At 44.9% G+C, this 27,404-nt stretch overlaps 1 protein-coding gene across 9 annotated transcripts in view; it reads left to right on the forward strand.

Annotated features, from left to right (window-relative positions):
* The window catches only part of FMNL2 (formin like 2), a 145,072-nt gene that overhangs the window by 66,086 nt on the left and 51,582 nt on the right, over window positions 1-27,404 (forward strand). For all 9 annotated transcript variants that reach the window (XM_061445896.1, XM_061445888.1, XM_061445914.1 and 6 more), the window contains exons 2-5: window positions 12,259-12,342; window positions 21,265-21,345; window positions 24,941-25,017; window positions 26,353-26,436. In XM_061445896.1, coding sequence (XP_061301880.1) covers window positions 12,259-12,342; window positions 21,265-21,345; window positions 24,941-25,017; window positions 26,353-26,436 — 326 coding nt within the window. The remainder of the gene's footprint in view (window positions 1-12,258; window positions 12,343-21,264; window positions 21,346-24,940; window positions 25,018-26,352; window positions 26,437-27,404) is intronic.

Here is a 27,404-nt window from a genome sequence, read left to right on the forward strand (position 1 = left end):
CAAAAAGCAGGATTGTTGCTTCCCCCGGCTTTCACCAGGGAAGTTTTCCACTTGTATGTGTGAAAAGTAGTAATCTCTGAGCACAGCTGAGCATGGGCAGGATGGCTCCTCTCTTGTTTCTGGATAAGCAAATAGTCCCTCTGTCACCGTTGAAGCGGCATGTTGCTGCTCTTTGAACCTTGTGGGCTGACCCTACAGCCCCTGTGTATTTGTTGTGGGAAAAGTCTTGTTTTTTTCTATTGAAGAACTGCATGTAGGATAATTTGTGATCATCAGCTGCTTTCAAAATTGCAGTTATGTGAAGTTTAACTGCTCTTTTTATAGGAGCTTGCAGCTTTTACGCAGTGAGGTTGACTTTGCAGACTGTCTGTGGCCAGGTCACTGCTTTAGGTCCTGGGGAAGTTAGGAGCTGGAGGGGGGGGGGGGATCAGAGTTACTGTGTTCCACCCACCCTCTTCAAATCACTTCTCTCTTCCTCAGGGATTTCATCTAAAATGGTGCTCCAGAACATACAGGGTGTGAATCCTTCTTGCCTTGTTGCTGGGCCATCTGGTTGACTCCCACCCCAGGGCATCCTCTCACTACCTGAGCTCTTCCTGGGGTGACAGAAGGTGCAGTGGAGAAGTGGAGAAGCACTGAGGCAAAATGCCTCTGTTCCCTCCTCTGTCACAGGCTGAGGAGCGTGCTCACTGCAGGGTACTCGAGGGTGACTGCTCCTCTTGAAATCAAGGGCCTGTTACACAGTACCGCTTCATTTCGCAGGTGAGATTTACCCCTTTGGAAAGAACATGGCCTTTGAACTGACTGTTCTTTGCAGCTGCTTTAATGCCAAGATTCTGCAGTTGTCTTGCATGCACAGATGGCAGATGGTTTTTGGCAGCTGCTGATACGTGCTGCTGCCTTTAGTTTTCATTTTTCTTTTCAACGGAGTGATTGATGAACAGCAGTCTGGTTACACAGGTAGCTCTGTAACATTTGCTGTTATTTCCATAGGGTGTGTAGTGAGCAGCATCACAAGGGGATGGGATCCTCTGATGTACAGTAAAGCATTTTTTTTCCAATGAGATCTGTAGTTTAGGAGAACAACCAAAAACCATCAGCAAATTTGGGATAATTGTTGGGATGCTTAAACTGTAGAGAAGAGATTCAGAGCAGCCCTGTGGAGAAGGACTTGGGGGTGTTGGTCGATAAGAAAATGAACATGAGCCGGCTTCAGTGTGCACTCACAGCCCAGAAAGCCAACCGTATCCTGGGCTGCATCAAAAGGAGCGTGACCAGCAGGTCGAAGGAGGTGATCCTGCCCCTCTACTCTGCTCTTGTGAGACCTCACCTGGAGTATTGTGTCCAGTTCTGGTGTCTTCAACATAAAAAAGACATGGAACTGTTGGAACAAGTCCAGAGGAGGGCCATGAGGATGATCAGGGGACTGGAGCACCTCCTGTATGAAGATAGGCTGAGAAAGTTGGGGCTGTTCAGCCTGGAGAAGAGAAGGCTGTGTGGAGACCTCATAGCAGCCTTCCATTATCTGAAGGGGGCCTATAGGGATGCTGGGGAAGGACTCTTCATTAGGGACTGTAATGATAGGACAACGGGTAACGAGTTAAAACGTAAACAGGAGAAGTTTAGACTGGATATAAGGAGGAAGTTCTTTACTGTGAGGGTGGTGAGGCACTGGAATGGGTTGCCCAGGGAAGTTGTGAATGCTCCATCCCTGGTGATGTTCAAGGTTAGGTTGGACAGAGCCTTGGATGACGTGGTTTAGTGTGAGGTGTCCCTGCCCATGGCAGGGGGGTTGGAACTAGATGATCTTGAGGTCCTTTCCAACCCTAACTGTTCTATGATTCTATGGTTCTATGACTTTACCCCTCTGTGCCAGCGCAGGGTTGGAAAAGATGTAAAAATTGCTGAAAGCCCCTGTCTGTATGTCTTTCACCATTTCCCTGTCCTGCAGCCTCCTGCAGCCAGGCTGAGTGTGGCAAGGACACTTCTCATCCCAAGTTCCTGAGGTCATGCAGACTGACCACAGTCTGTGTAAGTCCAAGCACAGTCTTTGATGTATTTATTTTGTTTTTTTGTAAGACACTTTCTCAGACTTTTCACTAAAACAGCTTTAATTTTGGATTTTGTGGTTTGCCTTATCAGTAGTGAGTGCCTTTGAATGATTTAATAAAGCTGCAGGGCTTGTTTGGAGCAATCTTCCAGGCGGGGTGAGTCAGTGGTGAGTTGGGCTTTGAAGCTTTTGTAGCATGAAACTATTTTTCAGTGATGAATTAATGAGGTTTCTGCTTTTCCAAAATGTGAAATGCATTAGGCCAAGGCTGAGTTTCTGACAGGAGCAAGCAGCTCTCTGGTACCAGCAGTTGACCTTGGCCACCTAAACCTTCAACAGGTTTCTCAGATGAAGTTTCAGCGGCAGCATCAGAGGCACGGTGACTGCTCAGCGAGGACCCAGTTGCTGAGGCAAAGGGGTTCTGACCCAGACCACGAGCTGTGGCTGTGTCTGCATGGGAACAAGTCCACAGCAGCAGCAGGAAATGCTGAGATGTCTGCTTGCACCTGCCACTTCATCTGCAGCAGTGTTGAACGTCTCCTTGTCAGTGCTTTCATCTGTACAGCGCCTATGCTAGTATTTATAGTGTGTGGATTAACCTCTGTGAAGAGCTTTGAAGTTGAATGCTAATTTATTATAAATATGCAAATGTCAGTGCTGATAAAACGAAGTAGAGAAGCAAAGTGAAAAGCAGAGCATGGAAGCTCAGTGGAGAGCTGATGAGTGTGGCCAGACGTGGAGGGGCTTGGGAAGTCATGGAGCACCACAGTGATGGTAAAACACAGGCATCAAAACGATCGTCTTGGCATCTGAACATCGGCCTTGCACATGGACGTTGTCCACTGCCACTGCGTGGGGCAGGGACCCCTTGGCTTTCTCACTGGAAACGTCTCTGGGCTGTGCTCCATCAGGATTCAGGGCTGGTGTACTGCCAGCGGAACTGCTGCTAGTGGGGCTGTTTGTCTGTAAACACCCAAGAGGTGATTGGCCTCCCAAGAAGTGTTTATCCTTCCCTGCCGCTGGATTTCTGCATGTTTTAGTCCCTCCTTGCCTGCTGGGGAGCTGCAGGTACTCACAGCAGTTTTCTGGATCCCAGCTTTCTGCTTCAACATGTAAAGCAGACGTTGCTGGATGACCTCGTCAGGCCCACTGAGATGTATGGGGGGAATCACAGATGCAGAGTTCAAGAATTTGCCTTGTTTTGTTCCAGCCGTGTTTCTGAGGATAAGATTCATGCAAGTGTCTTTGCCCCTGCAGCCCTGAGCTGTGATGACTCCCCACATGCTGTGTCCTCTGAGAGGAGATGCTGCAGTCTGCAGCAAGTCACCTTGTGCTGGCAAGTCTGATGCTGCTCTTCCAGTGCTCTCCCTGTAGAGCTGGGGTGTGTTTAGGAGGAGAAAGGACTCGTGCAGCAAGAGCATTGATATTTTTATACCAAACACCAGCTTAACAAAAAAAAAAAAAGGATTAGAACAATAAATACATTTAATTTTGGCCTAGCTTGGATTCCTCATAAAGTCAGCGAGCTTTGACATTGCTTAACTTGCCTCTAGCTTTCCTAAATAAACACACCGTAGCAGGACTGAGAAGTTAAGTAGCACAGAAAATTGTAAAAAGCTAAATTTTAGTATTGTAGAATATTAAGGGCTGTTTTATGGGCCAGGTCCTGGAATTAATTTTAATACTGAACAAAAATAGTGAGGTTTGTTTTAGTAGGCAGCTACTGAAGTTAGCAATAGGCTTCTTTCTTTCTTTCCCTTTCAGAAAGGGTCAGAGTGAGGGGCAGGGTGAGGAATGGGACAAGGGGTCTCCTCCTGGGCAGTGCGGTGCGGCAGTGCTGTGAGCTGACCCCCTGCAATAGGAAGTGAGGTGAGTTTGGGGCTGAGTGTAGTTCTTACAGAGTTTTACCCAGGGCTAAGCGACCTGCGGCACTGGGTGATCTGGTCAGTGTATGTTTCACCTGGGAAGTCCTTTCAGATGAAGAGTGCTGTACCAAGGCTTTAGATGTTGTAGAGCTCTAGTAGACCTCATGTCAGAAGTAACTTAAGTGAGGGGGGTGAGTAAGGAGGTCTTGTGATGGCTTGATGGCCCCAGGTAAATACCAAGCAGCCACTATCTCCCCTCGAGTTGGCTATGCCAGCAGAGGACAAGACCTGAGTAGATTCGACCCATCCTTCATCACTCAAGCCTTAAAGCAGGAGTACAAAACCCTGGCTTGGTGCTGCTGCCTGTGCATCCTCTGTTCGATAAAGATGTTTTCTCTTTGTAATATTATGAACTGGTTTCTTTCCACATCGACTGAATTTAGAAAATGTGATAAAACATTTGCAAACTCAGGAACCGTACATATCTGACAACGAAGGGTGACAATGTCATTGTCTTTAAGAATATACATGAACAGATCCAAACTGCATGTTATGTTGCTTTCAATTATCTTTATTATTTTTGGATCCTGGTTTCTGGGAAGATGGGGCCAGAAGTAAATCTGGATCCACTCAGGAGCTTGTGTTCTGTTCTCAGGCTTGCTGTATCTAGGGAAGAGGGCTGCTCTGTCTCAGTTTTACAAAGGTGGGAGGTATGGATTTGACTTATGGACCAAATTTGGATCTACTTTGTTAGAACTCACTAGATATTAATAAAAGTTTAAAATAGCTTAGGTTGTGCCTTAAAACAGCCCTGATGGTAATGCAGAAAAAACGAAGATTGCAGCTTATCATGATGGAGACAGTGGAGATAAAACCAGGAGAGCTGGAGGCAAAATGCAATAGGCATGGCTGTTAGGAAACTCTGCAGGGAATTGAGAAATGTAACTAATGAGCTGAAGAGTAAACTCTGATTATTCTGAGATGAGGACAGGGGGTCTATGAAGTCTGCAATTGCCGGTGTAATGAGAAAAGCTTTGAATGTTTGTACATGAATCTGAATCTAATTTACAAGGACCAGGAATATTTTTAAAGTATCAAAGCCATGACCTTTTTCAGCAGTGCTGTTGTGAAGCCAAAAAAGTACCCAGGTTTGTTTCTCTGTCTCTCTGGTAGTAGTGGAAGGCAGGAATTAATGCAGTCAGAGAAAGGGCAGGAGGGGAAAGCGAGCTGGGAATTGGGTTTCAGGAATATAAACTGCTCTGCCAGGTCTCACAGAGGAGTGGATGTTAACCTACATTCCCTGCCATACTGGAGGTGCTATAGTTGCAAATAAGGGATACCTTCATTTCATTCAAAGTTAACTGTGCCATTATGGAAGTGGGAGGCTTAACTCTTTGCAGAAACGGCCTTAAATATTGCCTTCCTCCAGCTCTGAAGTTCTCAGCATTGGCTGACTTGTCTTGCCTTGCCTTGCCAGGCTGAGGTTTGCTGCTGTACCAGTGCCTGGAGTGATGCAGGGTTGCTTTTTCCATCACCATCTGGCAGATAGGAGTCGGCTGGTGGAAACATCTCTTAATTTAGGGATACCTGTCCTCCAGTTGTCTTATTAACACATGCAGGGCCAAGCATGGGAACAAGTGGATCAGGACAACTCTGTTGTGTTTGTTGCTAGTACATTAATGTCATGATTCATAAATAGAAGTGATTTAGACTTGAAGATGATAAGATTAATAAGAGTGAGCATCAGCCTAATGTTATTAATTAACAATCCTTAAGCTTTTGAGTCAGTCAAGTTGCTGCTACACTTGTTTTCCAAAACATTGAGCCTTTAATTGACATTAAAATGATGAATAACTTAGAAAGAATACAGCTCAGTCATCCCACCACCAGCATCTAGCATGTAGTGCTGATGCCAGCATGACCTGGTCTGCAGTTCAAACCTGTAGTTATATGCTGGCCCTTTGCTTACCTAAACCACAGATGATGCTGAACATTTTGATGTTTCTGTGATATGGATAAACTCAGAGGTTGGGTGCTTTATCCCTCTGCAGCACATGGGCTACTTCTTTAGAATTTTTTCTGGATAATGCTGCTAATGAATGGTGCTGTGCAAGTGCGTTGCCCCTGAGGCCTGGAGCCACCATGTATGGCCACTTAGTGGCTTCATGGGCCAAGCTGGTACCTTCCTTTTCTGTTGAAGGAAGTGTGCACATCCCAAGGGCCAGGTTCAAAGCAAAGAGCGAAGCCAAGTGCCGTGGCATTGGTACCCACGTCTTGGAAATCATCTTAGAAAAATAGATTTTAGTGTCAAAAAGTTTCTGTAGCAAATTCAGATGCTCTGTTGACTCAAAACCTAAGTTGAAACCGTTTTGCTGTGGAGACTTCTGGAGAAAGAGGTAAGAAGGTTACAATCAGCAAGCCAGCCCGTCATAGTAGACGGCACAAAATTTGTTCAATTTTAAACAGGGCAGCAAAAGGCAACCCACAGCTTTTACTTTGAGTTATGGAGTATTTTGGCTCTCAGTGATGAAGCTGTAATTACAGTCGCTCTTCTCTTTCTGGGGGGTGGCATGTGAAGTGTAAAGCTGAGATACTTGCAGTAGCGTTCTGCTTTCCTCCATCTGTTCACAGCCAGAAGATAATGCTGCTGTATGGGAAACAGTGTTTTCCTGCCCTGTGCTGGGCCACAGGTCTCATTGTCACACTGGGATGGGTGGAATCACTTCCTTGGGATGAGGCTTAGTATGGATGTGTGCTGTTGCACAGCACAGTTACCAAGCCATCTGGCCCCGTGCTTCAGAGACGCTGTTGGGACTGCCAGTTTGGACAGAGCTGGGCTTTGTTTCATAGGTTAAAAATACATATATTTCCTTGATGTGCTGCTGGTTTTATTTTTAACTCTTAAGCAATTTAATATTTTGTAGGTCTGCTAGTATTTCACCCAGTTTTCCATCTGCTACTGTGATTAATTTAAGTTCTAGCTTTATAATGCCAACCCAGAGCAAACGGAATGGAAACCTTACCTATATTATTTGGCATGTAGAAGTAGACATGAATAACTTGGAATTTGTGGGGAAAAAGAGAAGTTATGTGGTTTTGGAGCCAAAATATGATTGGAAACCAGCCCTTGCAGACAGCACAATGCTGTGTAGGATCTCATTGCAATTATTCTTGGGTGCAGTGCTCCAGATTTGTGTTTGTAGGTGTTTCTGAGGAGTTGGAAACCTTACTCAGAGGCTGTAAAGTAGTGGTACGCACCAATTTCCTATTGCCTCACAGACAGCAAGGCAGAATGATGTGCCAGAGAGGTTTTTTGTTTCCCCCTCCTCAGTACTAGCAGTGGTGTGATGTAATGGAAACTTGCAGTATGGCGAGGAAGGTGGGAGTCATTTCCTAAGGCTGTGACTCTGTGGGAGCAAGGAGTGGAGCAAAGCTGCAGAGCTCACCTTGGCACAGATGCTCAGGCAGGGCTGGTGGGTGCCAGTGTTTTGCGCTGGGCTGTGTGACCTGGGGCAATGACAGGGTGTAAGGGGCAAAAACCCAAACACAGGAAGGTGGTACCACAGCTGCTATGGGGTCCAGCACAGAGCTGTGGCACGGCCCTGGCAGCCTCTCAGTTTGTATCACAGCGAAATTTGTTGGACTTATGGCACTGACTTGAATTAAGAAGAGCTTGACCACAAATGGTTATTTTTAATCTAGGTCATGTTTAGTATAACACATGCAGGTGTGTGTGCAGGCCCATCTGGGGATGGGGATGCAGAGCAGTGGAGTACAAGGCAGTGGGGCTGCTTTAACTGCTGTTGCCACTAAAAGAAATGATCTTCTATGGCCCGCGATGGGATCCTAATGGAAGATGGGTAGCTAGTATTAAAGTACAGTTCTTCCTGAGCTGGTCAAAGTCTGCGCTTCTGGCAAAGGGCCTGCATGCATCAGTGCTGGTGGTGATATGGGGGGGGGGAGGTAAGGGACAGTCTGGCTGGGGACACAGGGAAGGGAGTAGAGTGCCACTCCTTCTGGCAACAGGAAGGGTTTAAGTTGTATCAGGAGTGGAATAGTTATGCTATCGAAAGCCTTCAAAGCATGAACTCTTAATTAGGGTGACGAAGGAAAGAGAGCTCGCAGGTCATAGACCTGTAGTTAACTAAAAAATGCTGGTATGTGTGAAGCCCATAGTCATAAGAGCTGGAAGTGGCCAGGAGATGTTTGTGAGTCATTTCACTGATCCACAGAGAACAAGAAATCCAGACTGCTAATGCATCTGGTTAGTTATGACTAGAGTCAAAACTATTGCAATTGGTGAGGTTAAGCCAGCAAATTCAGTAGCCTTCTTTGCCATAGTTACTGATGCAACAGCTAAAGGTTATGCAATTAGATGTAGTATACTTTGATTTCAGAAAGCCAATTGGTACAGTGCCGTGCATAGACATAAGGAAAATATATTGTTTCCCAATTAAGTAAAAATGCCATGGTTTAGAAAGTAGTTTTCCAGCAGGGAGCAGTTGTTAACAGGAAGACATGAAGACTGCCATTAGTCCAGCATTTAGAGAAGGTACGATCTACACCTGCATTATTTTATACAACAAAACGAGGTTTATTTGGTTCATTCATCAAGGCTGATGGCCTCGATGAAGGTGGATGTTGAGTGGGGTCATGTGTGCTGGGGCATCAGCCTGGAGGCTGCAGGAGAGACAGGCTAAAGGATGGGGAGCTCCAGGGGAGCAACAGATCCAATTCACCAGGTGTCTTGGATGGGGAAAAGGGCATGTGTGGTGCAGAAATAAGCCTGCGCAACAAGCAGGGAGCCTCAGGTTATAGCCTCAAATTGTGAGTGAGAATGTCTTGCAACGGTTTCCAGTAAGTGATTGCAATCTGATGGCAGTTGCTAAGAAGGCCATTCAAACTGATTTATGTATAAGACATAAAAGTTAATGTCAAACTGACTCTGCCAGCATGAAAAGCCCTGGTCCAAGTGCATTCCCTCCTAGTCCAAGTGCATTCCCTCCTTACCACATGAGTGATGAGGCCAGAGGGGATGCAGACAGCAGAAGTAGTAGTTTCCTTCCCAGTTTCCTACAGAAGACATGAAGGAAGAAGCTAGAAGGACTTCAGGGTGACTTGCCGTTGCTTGCCACAGTGGAGGGTCCTGTCTAGAGGACGGTAATGGACTTGCACACACACAGGTTTTAAAACTGCTTTAAATCTCTTATTGAGAGGTGAGTAGGTGTAAATCATCCAGTGCTTACACACAGGGGATTGAACCTGGTTGCACACAATGTATTCATAAATAATTTTGCTTGTCAGACCAAGGTAGGGGGTATCTGAAGTGAACTGCAGTATTTGTTGAAATACATTGAATGGTTGTGTGCAGCACAATGATGCGGAGCAAAGGAGTTCACATTTCAGAATGAGATCTGATATAATTCAGTTTGAAATGAGATCACTGGAGCCTGCTGCCTGGGTCTTGTTTTCCCTGTTTCAGGCTTTCATCTGCACTGAACTTCTGCCATGACTGAATCCTGCAAAGGTTTCCAGGCAGGTTTCTGGTCTGAGTGCCAGCCTGATTGGGTAAGCTGATGAGCTATAAGAAGATCAGAGTTTGACAAGGGGTGTATTGCAGGTAAACAGTGACGCTTTTCCTACAGCTGAGATTTAGCATAGCAATGAAATATGTTGCGTCCTCAGAGGTAAGGAATGGTGCTTGAAGAAGCCCCAGGAAAAATACCAGGTAGTGCATTAAATTGATAAGTAGAACTGATAAGTTACATGGTGAGAGACTGAGAGGAGAATCAAGTGCAGATATGATCACAGCCTATAAATACTGTCAACATGACAGCACAGATGAGCAAAAGGAAGAGTATTTGTTATCTGATGGAAAACAAGCTTTAGGAAGAGCAGTCATCACAGCAGCAGGCTGGTGGAGGGGATCCCCAGGAGTGGGTGACACTAATCAGCCAGGATGGATGGAGATAAGGTCTTGTGGGACAATAGCAAATACAACTGTGACATGCAGACAGGTGGATTGGAGACCCATGCTGTCCTTGCCTGCCTCGATGGTTCTGTGTGGACCAGGAGGTACAAGTGCACCAGAGGGAGGCCCTCAAGGGTCTGCAGTATTCCCGGCAAAGAAGAGGCATTTGCTGTCCCACTGAAGGTTTGGAAGGACAGTGTTTGGTGCATGTGTCACTGTTCCTGCCTGTGCTCCCGTGCTTTTAGGGAGTGTGCTGGTGGGGTGCAGCAGTGGAGGAAATAACGGTGGTTACATCATGCCAGGGAGCCTGGGATTGCCCTCGGATGAGGGGGAACACTACATGCAGCCTCATGCAGGGGGAACACAGATGGCTGCAGCAGCCTCCACTCCTCTGCCTGCCAGCAGGAGTGCCACATCTGCTCCTGCGTCATGCCCAAGCCCCCCTGTTTTCAGCTCAGGCTGCACAATTAAGCTCAGGGAGAAGGAAATTTGAAACTGGGAGGGAGCAGCCCTGGCCCATGGGTCTGCCCCCCACCAGGGCTGAGCTGGGTTGGGAGCAGACTGACAGGCTGGCCTGTGAGTTAGCAGGGCAGCTGGGATGTGTAAGCCCTGCGGGAGCTGCAGGGCAAGGTAGTCCTGCATCATATGCTACCCCTGCAATAAGAGCAGGGAAATCCTTATCTTTGCAGTGGGGACATATAGTGCTCAGTCACCCAGAAACTGTTGGAAAGCTTTGCCATTGATGGCCAGCTGCTACCAGTGAACCTCTTGGCTTTCCTTCAAAGCACCTCATCCGCCAAAGCTCACCTGGTTGGTGCAGTGCCTGTCAGTGTGGTCAGCACTGTGCACACTGTCCCAGCAGGACAGGGATTGCCCTTGGCTCCTGAAGTCCCTGTCTGGGGACTTAAGTGAATTTTGATTTTATGGTGTGCCATTCAGGGTAGGCGGGGGGGGGGGGGTGTCAGCAGGCTGGGCTGATCATAACAGATGCCCTTGTTGGTGTCTGGGAGTGTTTCTGAAGACTTCCAGGACAGCCTGCTTTTAATAAATCTGTAAATCTTCCTATTGCACAGCTTGTGAAGATGTACGCTTTTAGAACAGAGTGTTTCAGTACCTAACTGCCAGTGTATTGATTACTGCTTCATTACAGGCTTATTTAACAGTCTTTGGTTCTCGCCTCTTTTTATGCCTCCCACAGCCTTTTAAAAATTAAATGCAGAAGGGTAGCGCCTGCTGGTACTGGAGATGGGCACATCGCTGGCCTGCCTGCCTCTGGTGTGCTGCAGGAACTGACCGACACTTCGCTCCTGTCCCTGCAGCAGTCCAGATGGACCACCAGAGACTGTGGTCCTGAGGCTTAACAGGGGATAACTGGCTGGTCTGGGAATCCAAGCTGGAGACCAGCAAGTGCTGGAAATGAAAAGGTGCTTGGCTGGTTTTCATTCAGCCGCTTCACCTTGCTGTGCTGACAGGGAGGCGCTCCGCACCTGGTGTTTGCAAAGCTCTCAAGGCGTTCCTGGATTCTCCAGCAGCATAAGCATGACAGTTATGCTGCACATTTAGAGATACGGCTCTTAGGAAAACTGCCTTGGGAGTGAGTAGCCAGCCTGTGCTGCCCTACCCCAGACAACTGCCCATAGAGAGGTATCTCAACTGACATCAAAGGAGCCACCAAATGATAGGCATCATTTAATTGCTGCCTCTCCCATGCCTTCTGACTCGTTACTGCAGGTTGTCATTCAGTCTCAGGATTGTTATGATTGTTATCTTTGCTTATGCGAGTAGCACAACGTCAGGATGGGCAGCAGCAGTCTTACCACTGGGATCTGTATTATTCAGATAAGACTGCATGCAGTGACATTTAAAAACCTGAATAGCATCCCACTGTTGAAATAAAATGAAATTGCATTTCAAGATCTTGTTTGGAGAGAACTGGCCTTCTGCAGTCCCCAGCCTGCAGCTGGAGTTTATGTTTCCCTTATGAAAAACCTCAGGCCAGGGCTGGCAAAGGGAAGAGGGGATGTGTTGTGCCACAGGGACCCATCTGGGCTGGAAGGTGGCTCCTGTGCCATGGCAACAGAAGGAAGCCCCGTCCTTTCCTCTGATGGAGGTGGCTGGTCAAGAGCTCCAGTCACTCCCTTCCTCCTGTGTCCCAGCACCAAGCTTTGTCTGTTGCTGCCTTGTGATTCACTGGCGCTTTTGGGGCCAAATACGACATTTAGAGGGAATGTTTCTGAATAACCCTCTCAACAGGAATCCACATAAAACAACTAAAGCAACCGCAGCCACGTTGCCTTGGTTTGCTCATGTCTGACTCCACTGGAGCCTGAGCCCTCTGCGGTCCCTCACGTTTGCTTTCTCTTTCTCCACAGAATGCGATGAACTTGCCGCCTGACAAAGCCCGGCTTCTGCGGCAGTATGACAATGAGAAGAAGTGGGAGCTGATCTGTGACCAGGTAAGGGAGGTCTGGAGGGCTTTTGGCACATCTCATCGAGAGCACCAACTGGGTTTCATCAGTGGCATCCCTGGGCTTAGAAAAGGGACCTTAGAGAGGACAAGTATTTCAATAGTTTCAAACACTCATTTCTTTGGCCTTATGCTCCATTATTGGAAACAACTCATAGAAGTCTTGCAATAAGAATTCATTATTTTGCAGCAGAGCAGTATCTCTTTCCCCTCTCGTGATGCCATCACCCCTGTGCCTGTTTCCTCTTGAGTGATGAATGTTGAGTATTTTGCCTGGCACAGACTCAGAAAGACTGACCTCTCAGAGAGGGCTTTGAGTTTAGTCTGTCTTGACCTGTGAAACATGAATGAATGAAGGGTCTCTATCCAGTGAGTATTTGGCTTTTCAGGCCATGAGCCACAGGTGGTAGTGGCTGTTGCCTTCAGAGAGAGGTGAACGGTGATGTACTCCTCTTTGCCTTAGAGGCTGAACAACAACCTGGGATTAAGCAGCCACAGATGCTGAGGGATCTTCTGTGTATGAGCTCTGCTGTGGCATGCACACTTGGCAGCAGTATAGAACAATTAACAGGTTAGCTCTGACATGGCAAATGAGGAGAAACATTATTTAGAGAAAGTGAAGCATACTAAAGGTAGGAGCTGCATTTGTGAGCCAGTAGCAAAATAAGGTTCTCCCATAAACTTCAAAAGTAATCACTAATGAAAATAATTGATCCAAGACTATGAAAGTAGGATGTTTCCTTGAAATGTAAACACAGTGGTACCAGGATGAGAGTTTGGCAGAAGGTACAGTCATGCTGTGAGGTCAGGAACATTATAATGGGTTTTTGGGACATTTCCTATTTAGCTGTTCCTGTGGTGGAGCTTCTGAAAAAATCCAGCTACCTTAAAGTAAAGCTGAATAAAGAGTTACTAGCTTTTTTTTCTATGAGTTTTCTGTGTAAAGCATTGACCTATTTAAAGTTTCAGTTTAATGAGACACTGAACAAATTGCTTCATCTACTGTGATTTGTTTCATGAATGTTTGCTTAGAGCATGCATACTCAGAGCATGTACAAGTAAGCATGAGCTTTGTGCTGGAGTTGGCAGTGGTGCAGGCAGAAGCAGTTAGATCACAGCCTCAATGTGCAAACTCCCACCTCAGAGCTGACCCACCCTTTGTAGCATGCAGCTGCTGCTGATTCACTCCTGAACTCTGGAGCAAGATAGGAGGGATGAGCAAATGGAAATGAAGAGAAGGAAATTTGCAATCTGGAGTAATCACATATCTTAATAGCTCTTTGCACAACACTAAGTCCACCCCCGGGCTGGGATGAGTATGCTTGCCGTTGCTTGGAGAGGGTAGGCAGGGAAGCAGCACAGGACTGTTGTAACCAGCAGTGCGAAGCTCAACACTGCGAGCATCCCGAAAGGGTGGGAGATGACCGTGTGCCATGCTTCCAGGGTCTGGCTATCTGAGGGGAGGCTCTTGGGCAGTTAAGGGCTGTATATCTGTGATCTGTCACAGCTCCATAGCCTCTCTGGCATTCCTCATGGGTGCTCACCAGCCGCTGTAAATTAGAGCATCGTGAAGCAGGTGCCTGTAAACTATGATAATACAGCATATGGGGTGTGAAATATTTATATCTGTCCACATAATTATGGTGCATAGCTAAAAGTACTTCCAGGAATAGATTTTGTACAGAGTGTTTTTAGTGAAGATGCAAATTTTTCTATTGGTATCACCCGTTGCACCATTTTACCCTGTTTTGCTTAATGAAGAGCTGAGGATGTTAATTAATGTAACACCTTGAGAAAATTAACTCTTACCCTTCTGGGCTGGTTTTCAACTTACATCTGAAAGGAAAACATGTCCAGAGGTTGCTTTTAAATGATATTTTCTAAACACTGTGTAAAGCAGACCCTGATCTGTGAAATATTTTGAAACTATTAGGGGAGAGAGTTCCACTCTGAAAAGGAACTGTCACTTTTGCAGAAGTGGGACTTACAAAAGTGGGGAGCTACCAGCCTCATGGTGATGGTAATAACAACAGCAATAAGAATAATAATCTGCCGTAAGTAGGATTGTGCATGTTGTGAATCATTGTAAGGGTTGCTGGGCTGGTTGCGAAGGACTCATCCTGTGGGGTATTTTCTACTCCTTTGTCTGTAAACCTTGCAAGTCATTTAGATGTTGCTGCTGGTGTCTTGAAAGCTTGCTCCATATGTCTCCTGCTTACCTTATGAGGAGAAGAGCAAAGCCAGTAAACCTGTTGCCCATCCTGGAGAAGGCTGAGGGTCATCTGGGGGGTGAGTGTTGGGAAGGATCCAGGTAGGCAAGAGGATACCATTTTCTGGCATGGTGAGCCACCCTTTTAGTGTAGTCTAGGCCTCTATCCAGTTGCTTGCCATGAGACATACAGAGGGGGCACAGATGTTGAGGGAAGAGGTTGGGGACATCTTAATAAAGTTCTTCATTGCCCTCTAATGGCAAATTATGGCAGGGGCATCACCATGTCCTCAGCTTTGGAGACACTGGAGGTGTGTGTGCGGAATAATGAATTAAGAGACCAAAGATGAAAGTCATGTGGTTTACATCCAAAATATCATCACTAAGGTATTTGTAGAACTCTCTCCCTTTCCTAGTGGAACTGAGTGAAGGCAGCTGCTGGCTTCCAGGGCTTACCAGGATGGCAGCAGGTTTCTCTAGCAGCCTCTTGGGTGAGGGTCCTCTGCTGCCCCTCAGCTTTGCTTCCAGGGACTGCCTGTGTTGGGGGTAATTTTGCCTGAAGCATGGCCACTTGGTCTACTTAGTGCAGGGACAAACGGCTGTTATCATCTCATTCTGTAATAAGACATGTCATATATAATGTAGTAAGTCATCTATAAAGTTACATACTGTCCTGCTGGTGAGCTGGCTGGATTGCTGGAGCCAGGACTGAGCTACTCTCCAGGTCTGTGTGGGGTGGGGTCCAGGTGGTAGAAATCTGCACTGCATTTATGACCTGGTGTGAGAAGACACTGGTCTTCAGCCCTGCTTGTCCACCTCCTTTCACCAGCCTTCACCATCCGTGTGCTTCATGCGCTCCTAGCAGTTACTGCCTGCCTGTTGGGATTTCTGTCAAGCTGGGATACCGTGTCGGATGTTCTGTGTCCTTACCTAAAATGTATGAATCCTAAGAATGAAAAAGTTAGTGGGGGTAGTAATAATAATAACAACAACATGTGTCACTAATGCAGAAAATGTCCTGAATGTTTTTGGAAGCAAAAGATCTTTGGAAAAGCCACAATTTCCTGGTTACAGAATTAATACATTTTCTGGATTTGGGTGAACAAGAGATGTGTTATTTGTAGGAGCTCATGAAAAAGGAAATGTAGAAATCCAGCAGTTCCTCTTTGATGCTGAAGTAAAGCCCCCTCCAGGCCCCCTCTTCCCCCCTCCCCCCCTTTTTTTTTTAAATCCATAAGGAAATAAAGTGCTAATTCTCGCAATTGATGGTAAAAGAAGCACAGGGGTGGTATTGTGGTTCCCCATCCAAGCTTTTTACCTGAATACTCGTAAAAAGGAAGATCTTGAGGACCAGGTCATCTCACTGCTCTGTGGTCCAGTGCCGCTGGCTCCTTTCATGCACTTCTCTACGCTTAGCTATTGTTCTGGCACTGCTCCTCAGCAATTTTTCAAGTAAGAGAGAGCCTTTTATCCTTGGGAAGTCAGTTAATTTGCTTTCTAGGTGGCTGACAAAGGCAGGGTTGAGTTACTGCTGGTCTGTGCCTTTCTCCTTTCAGGGCTGTAGATAGCATTGGTGCTTATATGAGTCACGTAGTGGAGATAAAATAGGTTTCATCGGGATTTATTAACTTTGTTGTGTCTGAATAGCCCAGTCCTGGGGCGACTGGGAGAGAAAGCCACCATGTCCCAGTCATGATGTCACCCACCAGCTTACGCTTGCGAACTTTGGAGACTCAGATACGGATTTTAAATTCTATATGTGTGTAGTAAAAATCCCCAGCCTCGACATTCAAACAGCGTTAAACCCCATGCCATATAAATTCTTATTTTGAGAGAAGATTTGGTCAGTGAGTGAGTGGGAATTGCTGGAAGTGGAGAGGAGGAACAGACAGGAAAAAACAATGATTTTTAACTCCTTGTTTACAGTATCCGGGGCAAGTGAGTTGTGTGTGAACAGCAGTGCCTCATTGTTAGCCAAGAATCATGTTTGTCTCTATGGGAGGAGCTATGGGGAAGTAAATGCTCTGAAGAAGTACCAGAGGACCTTGAGAGGACCCCACACTGGCCAACCTGCACAGTCACTTGCAGCATTCACAGCAAATGAAATACCAGACTGCAGTCATGCTGGACCAATGAGTCCTGTGCCTTCCCACCCTGTGTGAGCTCTGGCAGAGCATCAGGTTTTTGAGAGGACGATGGCTGCAAGCAGACATTCAGAGTGTCCCAGAGGCGTCAGGGAGCTTCAGGCTGCTATCGCTGCACAGCACTGAGCCCTGGTTCTTGCAGCTTGCGATGTACCAGACTCTAATATAAAACAGTCAAAGCTGGATAAATTGAGACAGTAATAATAGCTGGGGAAAGGCAGTTCTAAAGGCTAATCCCTCATGGCTTTCCAAAGCAGCAAAAACACTTTAAAGGCTGTAAATATTTCCAGGACTAGTAGATGTCTACCACAAGTGAATGTTGGTCGCTAGTTAGAGAAAAGCACTTCTGGTGTCTGGTGTTCATGGATAATGCCTTTAAAATCCCTCAGCCCAAATAATTCCACTATCCAGTAATGATCAGCATCTTTTTTTTTAATGAAGTCACCATATGAAGAACCTTAGAATCCTAGAATGGTTTAGGTTAGAAAAAGACCTTAAGATCATCCAGTTCCAACCCACCTGCCATGGGCAGGGACACCTTCCACTAGACCAGGTTGCTCAAAGCCCTGTCCATCCTGGCCTTGAACCACTGCCAGGGATGGAGCATTCACAACTTGCTTGGGCAGCCTGTTCCAGTGCCTCACCACCCTTGCAGTAAAGAACTTCTTCCTTATATGTAACCTAAATCACTGAAAAGATTATTACATAAATACATAATTACAGCTAGGTTTTAAGAAAACAAACAAAACAGTATAGTATCTGCGTCGCAATCTACTAAATGTGCTTGTTAAGTCTCTTTAAGCATTTAATTTTGAAGTCTCCTGATATTAAAACTTGCAGTTAGGAAAAGCTCCTGTTGCTTTAGCAGATGATGGCTGATTAGTTTGTAAGAGAAATAAACCCATAAGAGCAAAATAGCTTCCCTGGGGGATTAGACTAAATACAGCAGAGCTACACATCAGCATGAGAAAATCCCCAAAAAGGGGAGGAATAAATATGAGAGCTGATGTGGAGTCTTGGTAGTCTGAGACTGCAGTCAGGAGCAGGCTCCTGCTGTGCCTGCTGCTTGCTGCTCACATCGCCTACTTTTCCTCAAGAGCGGACTTTCAGATTGAGCTCCACCACATGCAAATGCAGAGAATAATATTTGGACATAGCTGTCAAGTGGCACAATGAAAATGCTTCTACTTTTGTGGGCTTTCTTTTGTAGAGAAAGACATGGCTATTCAAATGCTGTAATGTCTCTGGAGCTGATACTAAACTATTGAGCGGCAAAATGAGAAACAGTGGCGGTCTCCAAGGTCCAGATACCTCTGTGACTCTTTACTAGTCTGCAGTGGGCCAGATTCTCATTTACTGCAAAGTGCTTTTTTGTCGGTATGCCAGTGTGAAGAAGTTTTAAAATGGGTTAATGGGTGGAAATTGCTTCTAAATAACTTACATTTATGCTCACTGGAAAGCCACAGTATCCTGAGGGGGCTGTAAGTCTGACAGAGAAACTGGTCTAACAGTGTCCTGTAAAAAAATGCAAAAATTAAGCAAACAGTTGGGGTACTTTGAATATTGACATCTTCATGTTTTGACTGATTTATTTTATGTGCTTCTGTTTTTTGGTTTTAATTTTTCTGTTTCCTTTAAAGCCCCTGTCAACGTCTGTGGGTGTGCCTGCTCCCATTTATTGGATGTGAGAGTTGGATGCTTGAGTGGACTGTTGTGCACCTCTTGGGATATGGCAGATGATTTCTGCTTGTGCCAGTGGAGCTGTGTGATGGAGCCCTGGCATATCATTCCAAAACCTGCCTGTAACCCCATGCATCTGTCTTGTGTCTCTGTCCTCCTTAACACAGCAATAGCAGTTCCAGTTAGCAGCAAATCGAACTACAAGAGTGTGAAAGGGACTGGCAATGAGGAACTTTGTGTTTTCTGAACTGTTTTTTAGATAAAAAGGAAATGCCAATTCCAGGACTGTGTTTGGCCCATATATGTGAAGGTGCATGGAAAAAAAATCTGGTTGTAAAAGAGGAAAGAAATGTCTGCACTGTCTTACAGAGCTCTCGCCTGGGGCCGAGGGACCACAGACTGTCAGACTTTTTTTAGTTCATTTTTTCCTTCTCACCATGATGAATTACTTTTATTACAACAAGCAGCAAGATAATAACAGGAACGACTTTTGGTGTTCTGACAGTACATTCTGGTAACTGGGCAGCAGTGTCCTATTCATTATGAAATAACTTTCAGATAATGTAGTCAAAATTGCATCCTGACCTAATAAAGGGAGGTTTCAGATATCAGTTGTAAAATGCAAAATTTCAGGAGGAAATTGTTATGAGATCTTTCCTCAGGGAAAAAGGCAGAATAGTTTAAAATTCTTCAAGATACAAATAGTATCAGAACTTTCAGTAGTGCTCTTAAGAGGTTTGGACACAGCATACTCCTTGCAGAACAACTCGTGTTTCACAGCAGTTTTTGTAGGATAAATTTCAGGCTGGCTGTGCAACTGGTAAAGCAAGCAAAAATCAAGCAGCTCCCAGAATACAAAATTTGCAGACCTTGTATTTGTTATCAAAATCTTTAATTCACTTTTGAATGTGGCTGATGGTGGGTTGCAGATCAAGTGTCCCCTTGTACTGTTAGGCATTTGGAAACCTTCAGTGAGAAATGAGTCTCAAAGGCAGGTAGGAATTTTTCTTCACTGGAATAGCAGCAGGTGAGCAAAATAAGGATAGGGTATCAGGGATGCTGCTGGCATATGACAGAAAGCAGGAATGTGTGCGTGCATGATTAGATGTTTTACTTGGGTAAAGCCCACCATTGCAGGCAGCCCACCTTCCTCTGTGTCCGGAGGTTGATCAGATTCCAAGCTAAGCAGAGACACATGGTGTTTCCTGGGCTTTCCCAGTGGGACAGGGATGGGCATCTCGCCCATAATTTCACTTGTAAGTGTGTTGATGGCCTCAGTAGCGTTTGCCAGCTTGCTTCCCACCACGTTGGAGATCCCTCAGCTTGGCCTTCATGTGACACAGATGTGGAAAGAAATCCTGGGAACTGTGGGTGGAAGGGACAAGCTCAAGTATTGACATGCTCTCCATCCTAGTGCTGCTGGCAGACGTGGTGCAGGGAGCTGATCCCAAGGCACAAGGAGCATGATGGTGCTCAGGCATTGTGTTGGCATAGGAAGCAGGATGCTGCTGGGATTGGGTGTATTCTCATAGAATTGCCTTACAAAGGCAATCCAATTTAATATCCTGGAGTTAAAATATTACTTGTTTATTACTAACATATTGCTCTTGCATTCGTTTTTCTGGAATCCAAACAATAAAATGAGACTAGACCATGCAATGTGGTTTTAGACTTGTTCCAAGTGATAAAAAAGGTGTCTGGCTTTTGTGGTCATGGCTTTCAGTCAAACATGGGTACACATCTGCTCTTCTAACCTTTGTCTTTCTTCTTGGTACTCCTGGCTAGCAGAAACCCTGTTATTTCAGATGTGTGTGTTTGTATGTGTAATTAACATTCAGAATTGTCATTGAATATGTAAGGTATATTTTATATATCAAGAATATATATATATCAGAATATCAAAATACATGTAAATGTATTTTGTTTGTGTGCATACAAATACATAAACTGTATACTTACAAATATTCCCACTAGCTCCAGGGCACATAAGGGGACATAGGTTGTTATGAGGGGGAGGAGGGGTGGCCATGAGGGGCGAGAGGAGATCCTGAGCAGACAGGGGAGGTGGCCATGAGGAGTGAGGGGTGATACTGAGAGGAGAACAGGGATGGCCATGAAGAGTGAGGGGTGATACTGAGAGGAGAGCAGGGATGTCCATGAGGGAAGATCATGAGGGAGAGCAGGGATAGCCATGAGGGGAGACCATGAGGGGAGAACAGGGATGACCATGAGGGGTGAAGGGAGATAGCGAGGGGAGAGCAGGGATGGCCATGAAGGAAGATCATGAGAGGAGAACAGGGATGGCCATGATGGGAGAGGAGGGACAGCTATGAGGGGTGAAAGGAGATACTGAGGGGAGAGCAGGGGCAGCCATGAGGGAAGATCATGAGAGGAGAGCAGGGACAGCCATGAGGGAAAACCATGAGGGGAGAGTAGGGACCGCCATGAGGGAAGATCATGAGGTGAGAGCCGGGGCAGCCATGGGCCGTGAGGGGTGGCCACGTGGGGAGATAATGAGGGGAGATGAAGGGTGGCCATGGGGGGTATAGGTGGCAGCTATATAGTATGGGGCACTGTGAAGGGGGCAAATGAGGGGTTGCTGTGACTGGAGATCATGAGGGGCAGCCATGAGGGAGATCAGTTTGCCTTTAGTGACACGGTTTAGTGGTGGGCTTGACAGTCCTGGGGTAACGTTTGGTCTTGATGATCTTAAAGGTCTTTTCCAACCAGGTTGCCGCTATGATTCTATAAGGTATGGACTTCTAAAATGATATTACAAAGCTGTATTTTTAAATATATATGTGTGTGCATTCACTTATGTAGTAAGTAAATACAGATGTTTTAAAATGGCTGATGTTTATTCTTGTATCCCCTGCAGGAAAGATTTCAGGTGAAGAATCCTCCACACACATACATCCAGAAGTTGAAGGGCTATCTGGATCCAGCTGTAACCAGGAAGGTGAGGAGTGTCCTGTTTCCTTTTGCCCATCCCTCATTCTGTCCCTCATTCCCTGGCGAGGATGGTCCTGGAGTCTGGGTTCCTTCCTGCCTTTGTGTAAAAAGCCCAGTAAAAGTCTCAGAAGAATCTGAGAGATGCAACAAACTGCAGAGAGAAGCAGAGAGAAGTGGGAAAGACCCTGCAGTTTTCACAGCTCAGCAAGGAGAACAGATGTTGCAAAGAAAAGGACCATCTGACACATGAAACAACTTATTTTAATAACTTTAGCTTCAATAAATGGTCTGACAAATTATCACTGTGCTGTACTCCAAGTCTGACTTTTCATGTGAGCAGTGCTAGTGGATGAAACCTCTGTCAGATGACACTTTTCTCACCCATGTGAAGGGGATGTTGAAGTTTTGGGTCCTTTTCTCTGGACATTTGCGTGACAGCAGTTAAATACAGCGGGCACAGCTCCCCTCTCACTTGCAGTCTCATCTGCAGTTTCAGGGTTGTGAAGTAAAGGTATAACCTGGGGTGTATTTACATGGCAGAGTCTCATCCATCCTTCTATGTATTGTTTTTCCAAAATAGTTGGATAATCAGTTGTGAAAGACTCGGGAACTTCACTTGGCCTTTCATAATCATAGCCATACAATGACTTCATGTGAATGTTGTACATCCCTGAATATAGTTTCTGTGCCTGCTTGTATTTGTGGCTGGTTCTGATATTTCTGCACTGCTTTGATGGGCTTAGTAATAGCCTCTTGGATTCTAGGATGACAGTAAACCTACATCCCATTTAGAGGACCATTGCTGAACCTTTGGTATTTAACCACTTTGGATATCGGCTCATATCCTGTGTTGATAGTTGAAATAGCCTTTAAAAAACAAAACCAAGAAAAGGCAGCACAAGCATAACAGATCCTGCCATTCACTGGCTGTGCCTTGTCCTCCACAATCGCTGCTTTGTGTGGCTGTACAATGAACTGAGGTTGGTGCCCTGCGGTAAAATATGTATCTTGACACAAAGCTTCCAGGCTGGGGCCAGCTCCAGCTGTGGTGGAGGTGCACCTCCATCCCTGCAACAGGCGAGGGGCAAACACTGGGCACCCTGTGCTCCAGTGTGCTGTCACTAGCTCCTGTCTTCAGGGCTGCAGTAATGTCTTCTGACAGTGCTTCTCTTGTTGCAGGCTCTGACAAGGAGTAGGAAACCATTTGGTAGGAAACCCTTAAATTTGCCTGTAGCCGAGTGTAGTTTAAAGAAAAAATAAAATAATGGTGAACAGGGGTCTTTGTGTGTTTTCTCCTGAAGGGTTTTTGAAATTCATTTAGTGTTTGGCTTTGCTCTGTGGTTACTCCATGGGCACACATTGGAGCCTTTCTTATCGTAATACCCCTATAAGAGTCCCATGACAAATGACAAAACTGAAGGAGCCTAAAAATAACTCCATTGAGTTCCTCTCTTTTGTTTTGTTATTCTGTATCACCAGCAGCCTTTCCTCAGCCTGCGCTGCGAGGCGGAAAGATTTACAAATGGGCTTCTGGACAGATGCGTGATATTGTGGGGAGAGCTCATCTTACCAGGATTATTGCTGTAATTGAAGTGGTGTCAGCATTTTGGCTGATGATCCGCAGTGTGGCCAAGTGAAGGTGGCTCCAAATGCTGCTGAAAAATGTACCTTTTGGCTTGTAATTGGGGTCATAGTGGCTCTTCCTGGGAAAACAGTTGCTTTTTGTCTGAGCTGAATTTTGAAACAGGAAAATGGAAGTGTTGAAATTATGCATCTTTAAAGGAATTGCAGTTTGGTGGCTATTGGAGTCCTGTAAAGCATGGAGCCTTTTCATTGCTCTCTGCCGTGGTTGCCAGGAGCAGCCTGGCCTCCCTAGGGGAATGGCGGCCCCACATGGGGCATGTGGAAACGTGCTGCTTATTTCTGCTGTGCCCTCTAACCCCAGCCTGCTGCCTGTGTCTTGCTACATCAGTATTTTACCTTTACTTCTAGAGAGCTAAGGTTTTATATTGCTTGCAATTACGTTGTGTAAACTATCTTGAGAGACAAGGTACTGTGTTTTTGTACTGAGATAATTAACCGAGGTCCAGAGAAACTCTACTGCTCTCAATGACCTGTTCCAAAGTAAAAATTAATAGCACCTTCTGTCTACTAGGACTTTACAGGGAGACCTCTTTTTCAGTCTGCCAGTGGCTTTCTAAGGTGGGATTTAGTCTTGCCTCAAGAAAGCCAGTGGTGCTAACTAGCATGTGAGAGAAGACTGGTGAAAAAGGCAGCTGATAATTTTCACATAGGTCAGCAAGGCAAGGTAAATCCTGTCCTTTCATCATATTCACCTCAGCAAATGAAGTCAAGAGAATTATTAACTGACAAAGTAGTACCCTTGATTTTATTGTGTTGCACTGAGAACAAATCCTTTTTTCCCTTGTATTCAGAGCAGTCCTACTTGCACAGCAGCATTGCTTGCCTCCTAAGCTTTTATAAAGTCTTTCCAAACACACCAACTCTGTGTGCGTGATAAAGGATGACCAGGTTGGTTGTTAAGTACTGCAGTTCTAAGATACGATTGCCCATCCACTTCTGCTCTCATTTACCTTGTTCACAAATGAGAATTTACCAGAATAACTGCTCCAGGGTAATTTATCCAGCTGTTTTAGTACTTTTCCATGGACAAGAAGCAGAAGGAAAGAGAGAAGGGGACAGTCTTTCTCTGACTGGGAGAGGAGAATGCATTGCTGGCTCACTCTGCCTGCTTACCAAAAGCCCTACTGCAGCCCTACTGCAAGCTGGTTTTGCAGACAATGAAGATGAGCTGCTTGACCTGACTCAGGATGAGTCAGTGTGCATTTAGAGATCTTCTGCTGTGACCAGTGCCTGCTTTGAGATGTGGAGTGAAGCGAGTCTCTCACTGTCCCCCAGTGAGGTTTTCCTAGGTTGCCCTTTCTCCTCCCATATGGAGATGACAAAAAACCTTGTCTCCTTTCTACTGCAGTGTCTTACTTCTGCCATTTTATGGCCTTTCCCCAGCATCTGTTTTTGGAAATACAATTTAGTGTGCACAGATTATTACAGCATGCAGATGGCAGCACATGTGTATTTCATTATTGGCTCACACCCACAGATCTGGTAATTTTACAGAAAGGATGGCAGGTTTTATGGTGTGGGTGTAAAGTCACGAGAGCAAGATTAAAGCACCAGACTGAAAATGAAGCACAAACACTGTAGTTCTCAATGGAGAGTTCAATAGTAAACCAGTATCTATGTACCAGTTTAGTATCTATATATATGTAATAGGCAATATATATTACATATATAATATATAATAATAAGCTTGTATTATAAAGACATGTCTATCTACAGGCTTTTAATTGTTTTAATACTAGAAACTCAAAAATGTGCATGGGAACGGAAATTTTTTTTTTTTTTGGTGCATGTTTTAGTTGACTGCCAGACTGTTGCTGTTGCATTCTTAAGGATTTAAAGGGGTTCTCACTCTACCTTAATATTTTATTTATTCAATCTGTGCTTCATGAGGTGTTGATATTTTTAATAGCATCACATGAATCTAAATGTTTTTTTTTTGCCTGCTTGCTCAATTACAGAAATTCAGAAGACGAGTCCAAGAGTCTACTCAGGTACTCCGAGAACTGGAAATTTCTTTAAGAACAAATCACATCGGGTAAGAATTTTTGATGACATCTGGTTTAAGAATTTTAAATTTTTTTTTTACATCTATTGATGGATGTCTTTGAGGAAATACCTCTTTGCATGTGAAGCAGTGATACCACTTGATTGATTATTAAAGCCCGAATGGCTCAGTTAAGGGATAACTGGGCATCTCAGGAGAATAATTCAACTCTAATTCTTTCGTGATGAGGTTCATCCACATCTCTGTGAAGGCTGCAAAATGATTGCAGTTAACTTCTGCTCTTCCTAAGTCAGTCAGAGCAAGAGTGGGCATTATGTATCTAAAAAAATAATAGTACTGCAGCTATAAGTACATGTATGAAAAACACCCCCATGCTGTTTTATAGCTTTTACATGATGCAGTTCATGAAGCCTGACTGTGAGTAATGTTACCAGGGTTTTACTTCCACAAATAGCTTCCTCTCAAATAGCAAAACTAAAGGAATCACCAGATACTTAGTTCCTTATCAAACATGTCGTTCCCATCTGCATTGCCACTGGTCTTACCTCTGCGTCTTGGGACCAGAAGCTGATTCAGGACTGGTTCAAACTTTACATCATGTTTTTGAGGTTTTGAAAGCTTTGGAAGGTAACAGACTTTTCCAAATTGCAGATTATTTTGCATAACTCTTAGTAGCCCAAATTTGCAGTAACAGTTTAATACCTTTAAAAAAATAAAAACAGAAGGCAAAGTTACTGTTAAATGTACATCCAAGATGTCACTCTTTTGCTGGTGTGCTGTCTGTATGCTTTCAAAGACTGCTAGAGATAAGAATGTGATAAAAAATAAGCCAGGTCCCTGTGACTCATGCATTAGAAGGTGGCTGTAGTCACTGCCTCGTGGTTTGCACAGCAGTGTGTGCTGGAGGTGAGCCTAGGTTTGGAGTGAAGGTGGGTAGCAGCTGAACTCCTCACAGCACCCATGGCCTCTTCCAGCACCACGACTGTGATGGGAAAGGCACTTACCAGTTCTGGAGCTCAGTACTTGGAAGAGGAAATGCCTGGTTTCTGAACAATGCAGAGTATGCATAGGACGGGGGTTATGTTTTTTTCTTTATTTTTTTTATTTTGTGGCATTTTTCCAATCATAGTGTTGCAAAAAAAGCTTGTTTCGGTATATTTGTAAAGTTCTCTAAAGGACTGTTTTAGTCTTCTAAATAATAAAGAGCATTTTTAAAAAGCCCTATTCTCCTGATTGAGAAAGCAAAAGTCTACTCAGAAGTGCTGCCTTTCCTGCAATGGTTCTGTCTCTAGTTTATATGACAAGAATTCCAGTAACTTCACATAGATCACTAAATGGTCTGATGTCTGATGATTTTTCTAACAGATGGGTCAGGGAGTTCCTGAATGAAGAAAACAAAGGCCTGGATGTTCTGGTGGAGTACTTGTCATTTGCACAGTATGCAGTCACGTAAGTAAGACTTGCCTCGTACTCTCTGGGCTTGCAAGGCAGAGCAAGAACCCTGCCATCTATACAGAACAAGAGAAGGATATGCCAGGGCAGAGGCACAGCTGTCTCTGCAGCAGAGCTCTCCTGCTGGTAGCTTGGTACAATACTAAGTGCGCATATTAGAACAGGGAAAATGCTAGTAGTGCAAACCTATTGCCTTACAGAGGTCCTATGCAAACCTATTGCACCATAGGCAGTCCTGAGGTAACAGTCAGATTTGATGATCTTAAAGGTCTTTCCCAACCTAGTTGATTCTATGATAAGATTTTGCAGAGAAATAAAAAGTTTAAGCCTTGAGATTATTTCTAAGACCATACTGAGCTTTGGCCTCTGACTGTCTTAGGAGTACAGTGAAAAAAAACTCAGCAGATGTCTGGAAGCAGGCAAGAATCAGTTTGTAATTAGTACCCAACTCCAAGGCATTATAATACTGTCTACCATGTTCAAGGTAACATCCACATGCAAACTACTTCTCACAAGGCTCCTGACAAGCAAAGCAGTTGACATCCTGTGCAGTAGATGTGTTGTAGGACAGCAATTTCAAGGAATTTCAAGACAGCTTTTTCAGTTTGATGTCTGGCTAGTTGGGAGTCAGATTTAGTCATTTAGATAATAAGTCATAAAACACACTCTTAAAAGAAATCACGGGGAAAAAAAATCAGCTTTCATTAGTTGTTATATCGCTGAGGTTCTGTTTTTGTATATCCACAGGCTTTCATTCAGGATATTGCAGCAGTACAATTTGGCATGAAAGTGTGAAAAGAAGCAGTAGGTTAAAGATATAGTTAGGAACTCAAGCTGAGTAGAGTTGATATTTTATTTTTAGAAAAGATGCCATCAAGATGTATGTATATCGTTGCACAGAAGAGAGATTTTTAGTGTGGTTGCAGTAAAGTTAATGGAGGAAAATTACATGTTTTAAAATGTTG

This window comes from Pezoporus flaviventris, unplaced genomic scaffold (genome assembly GCF_033815535.1).
Source record: "Pezoporus flaviventris isolate CSIRO_AGI_PZ_B2104156 unplaced genomic scaffold, CSIRO_AGI_Pfla_v1 ptg000001l, whole genome shotgun sequence".
Taxonomy (NCBI): Eukaryota; Metazoa; Chordata; class Aves; order Psittaciformes; family Psittacidae; genus Pezoporus; species Pezoporus flaviventris.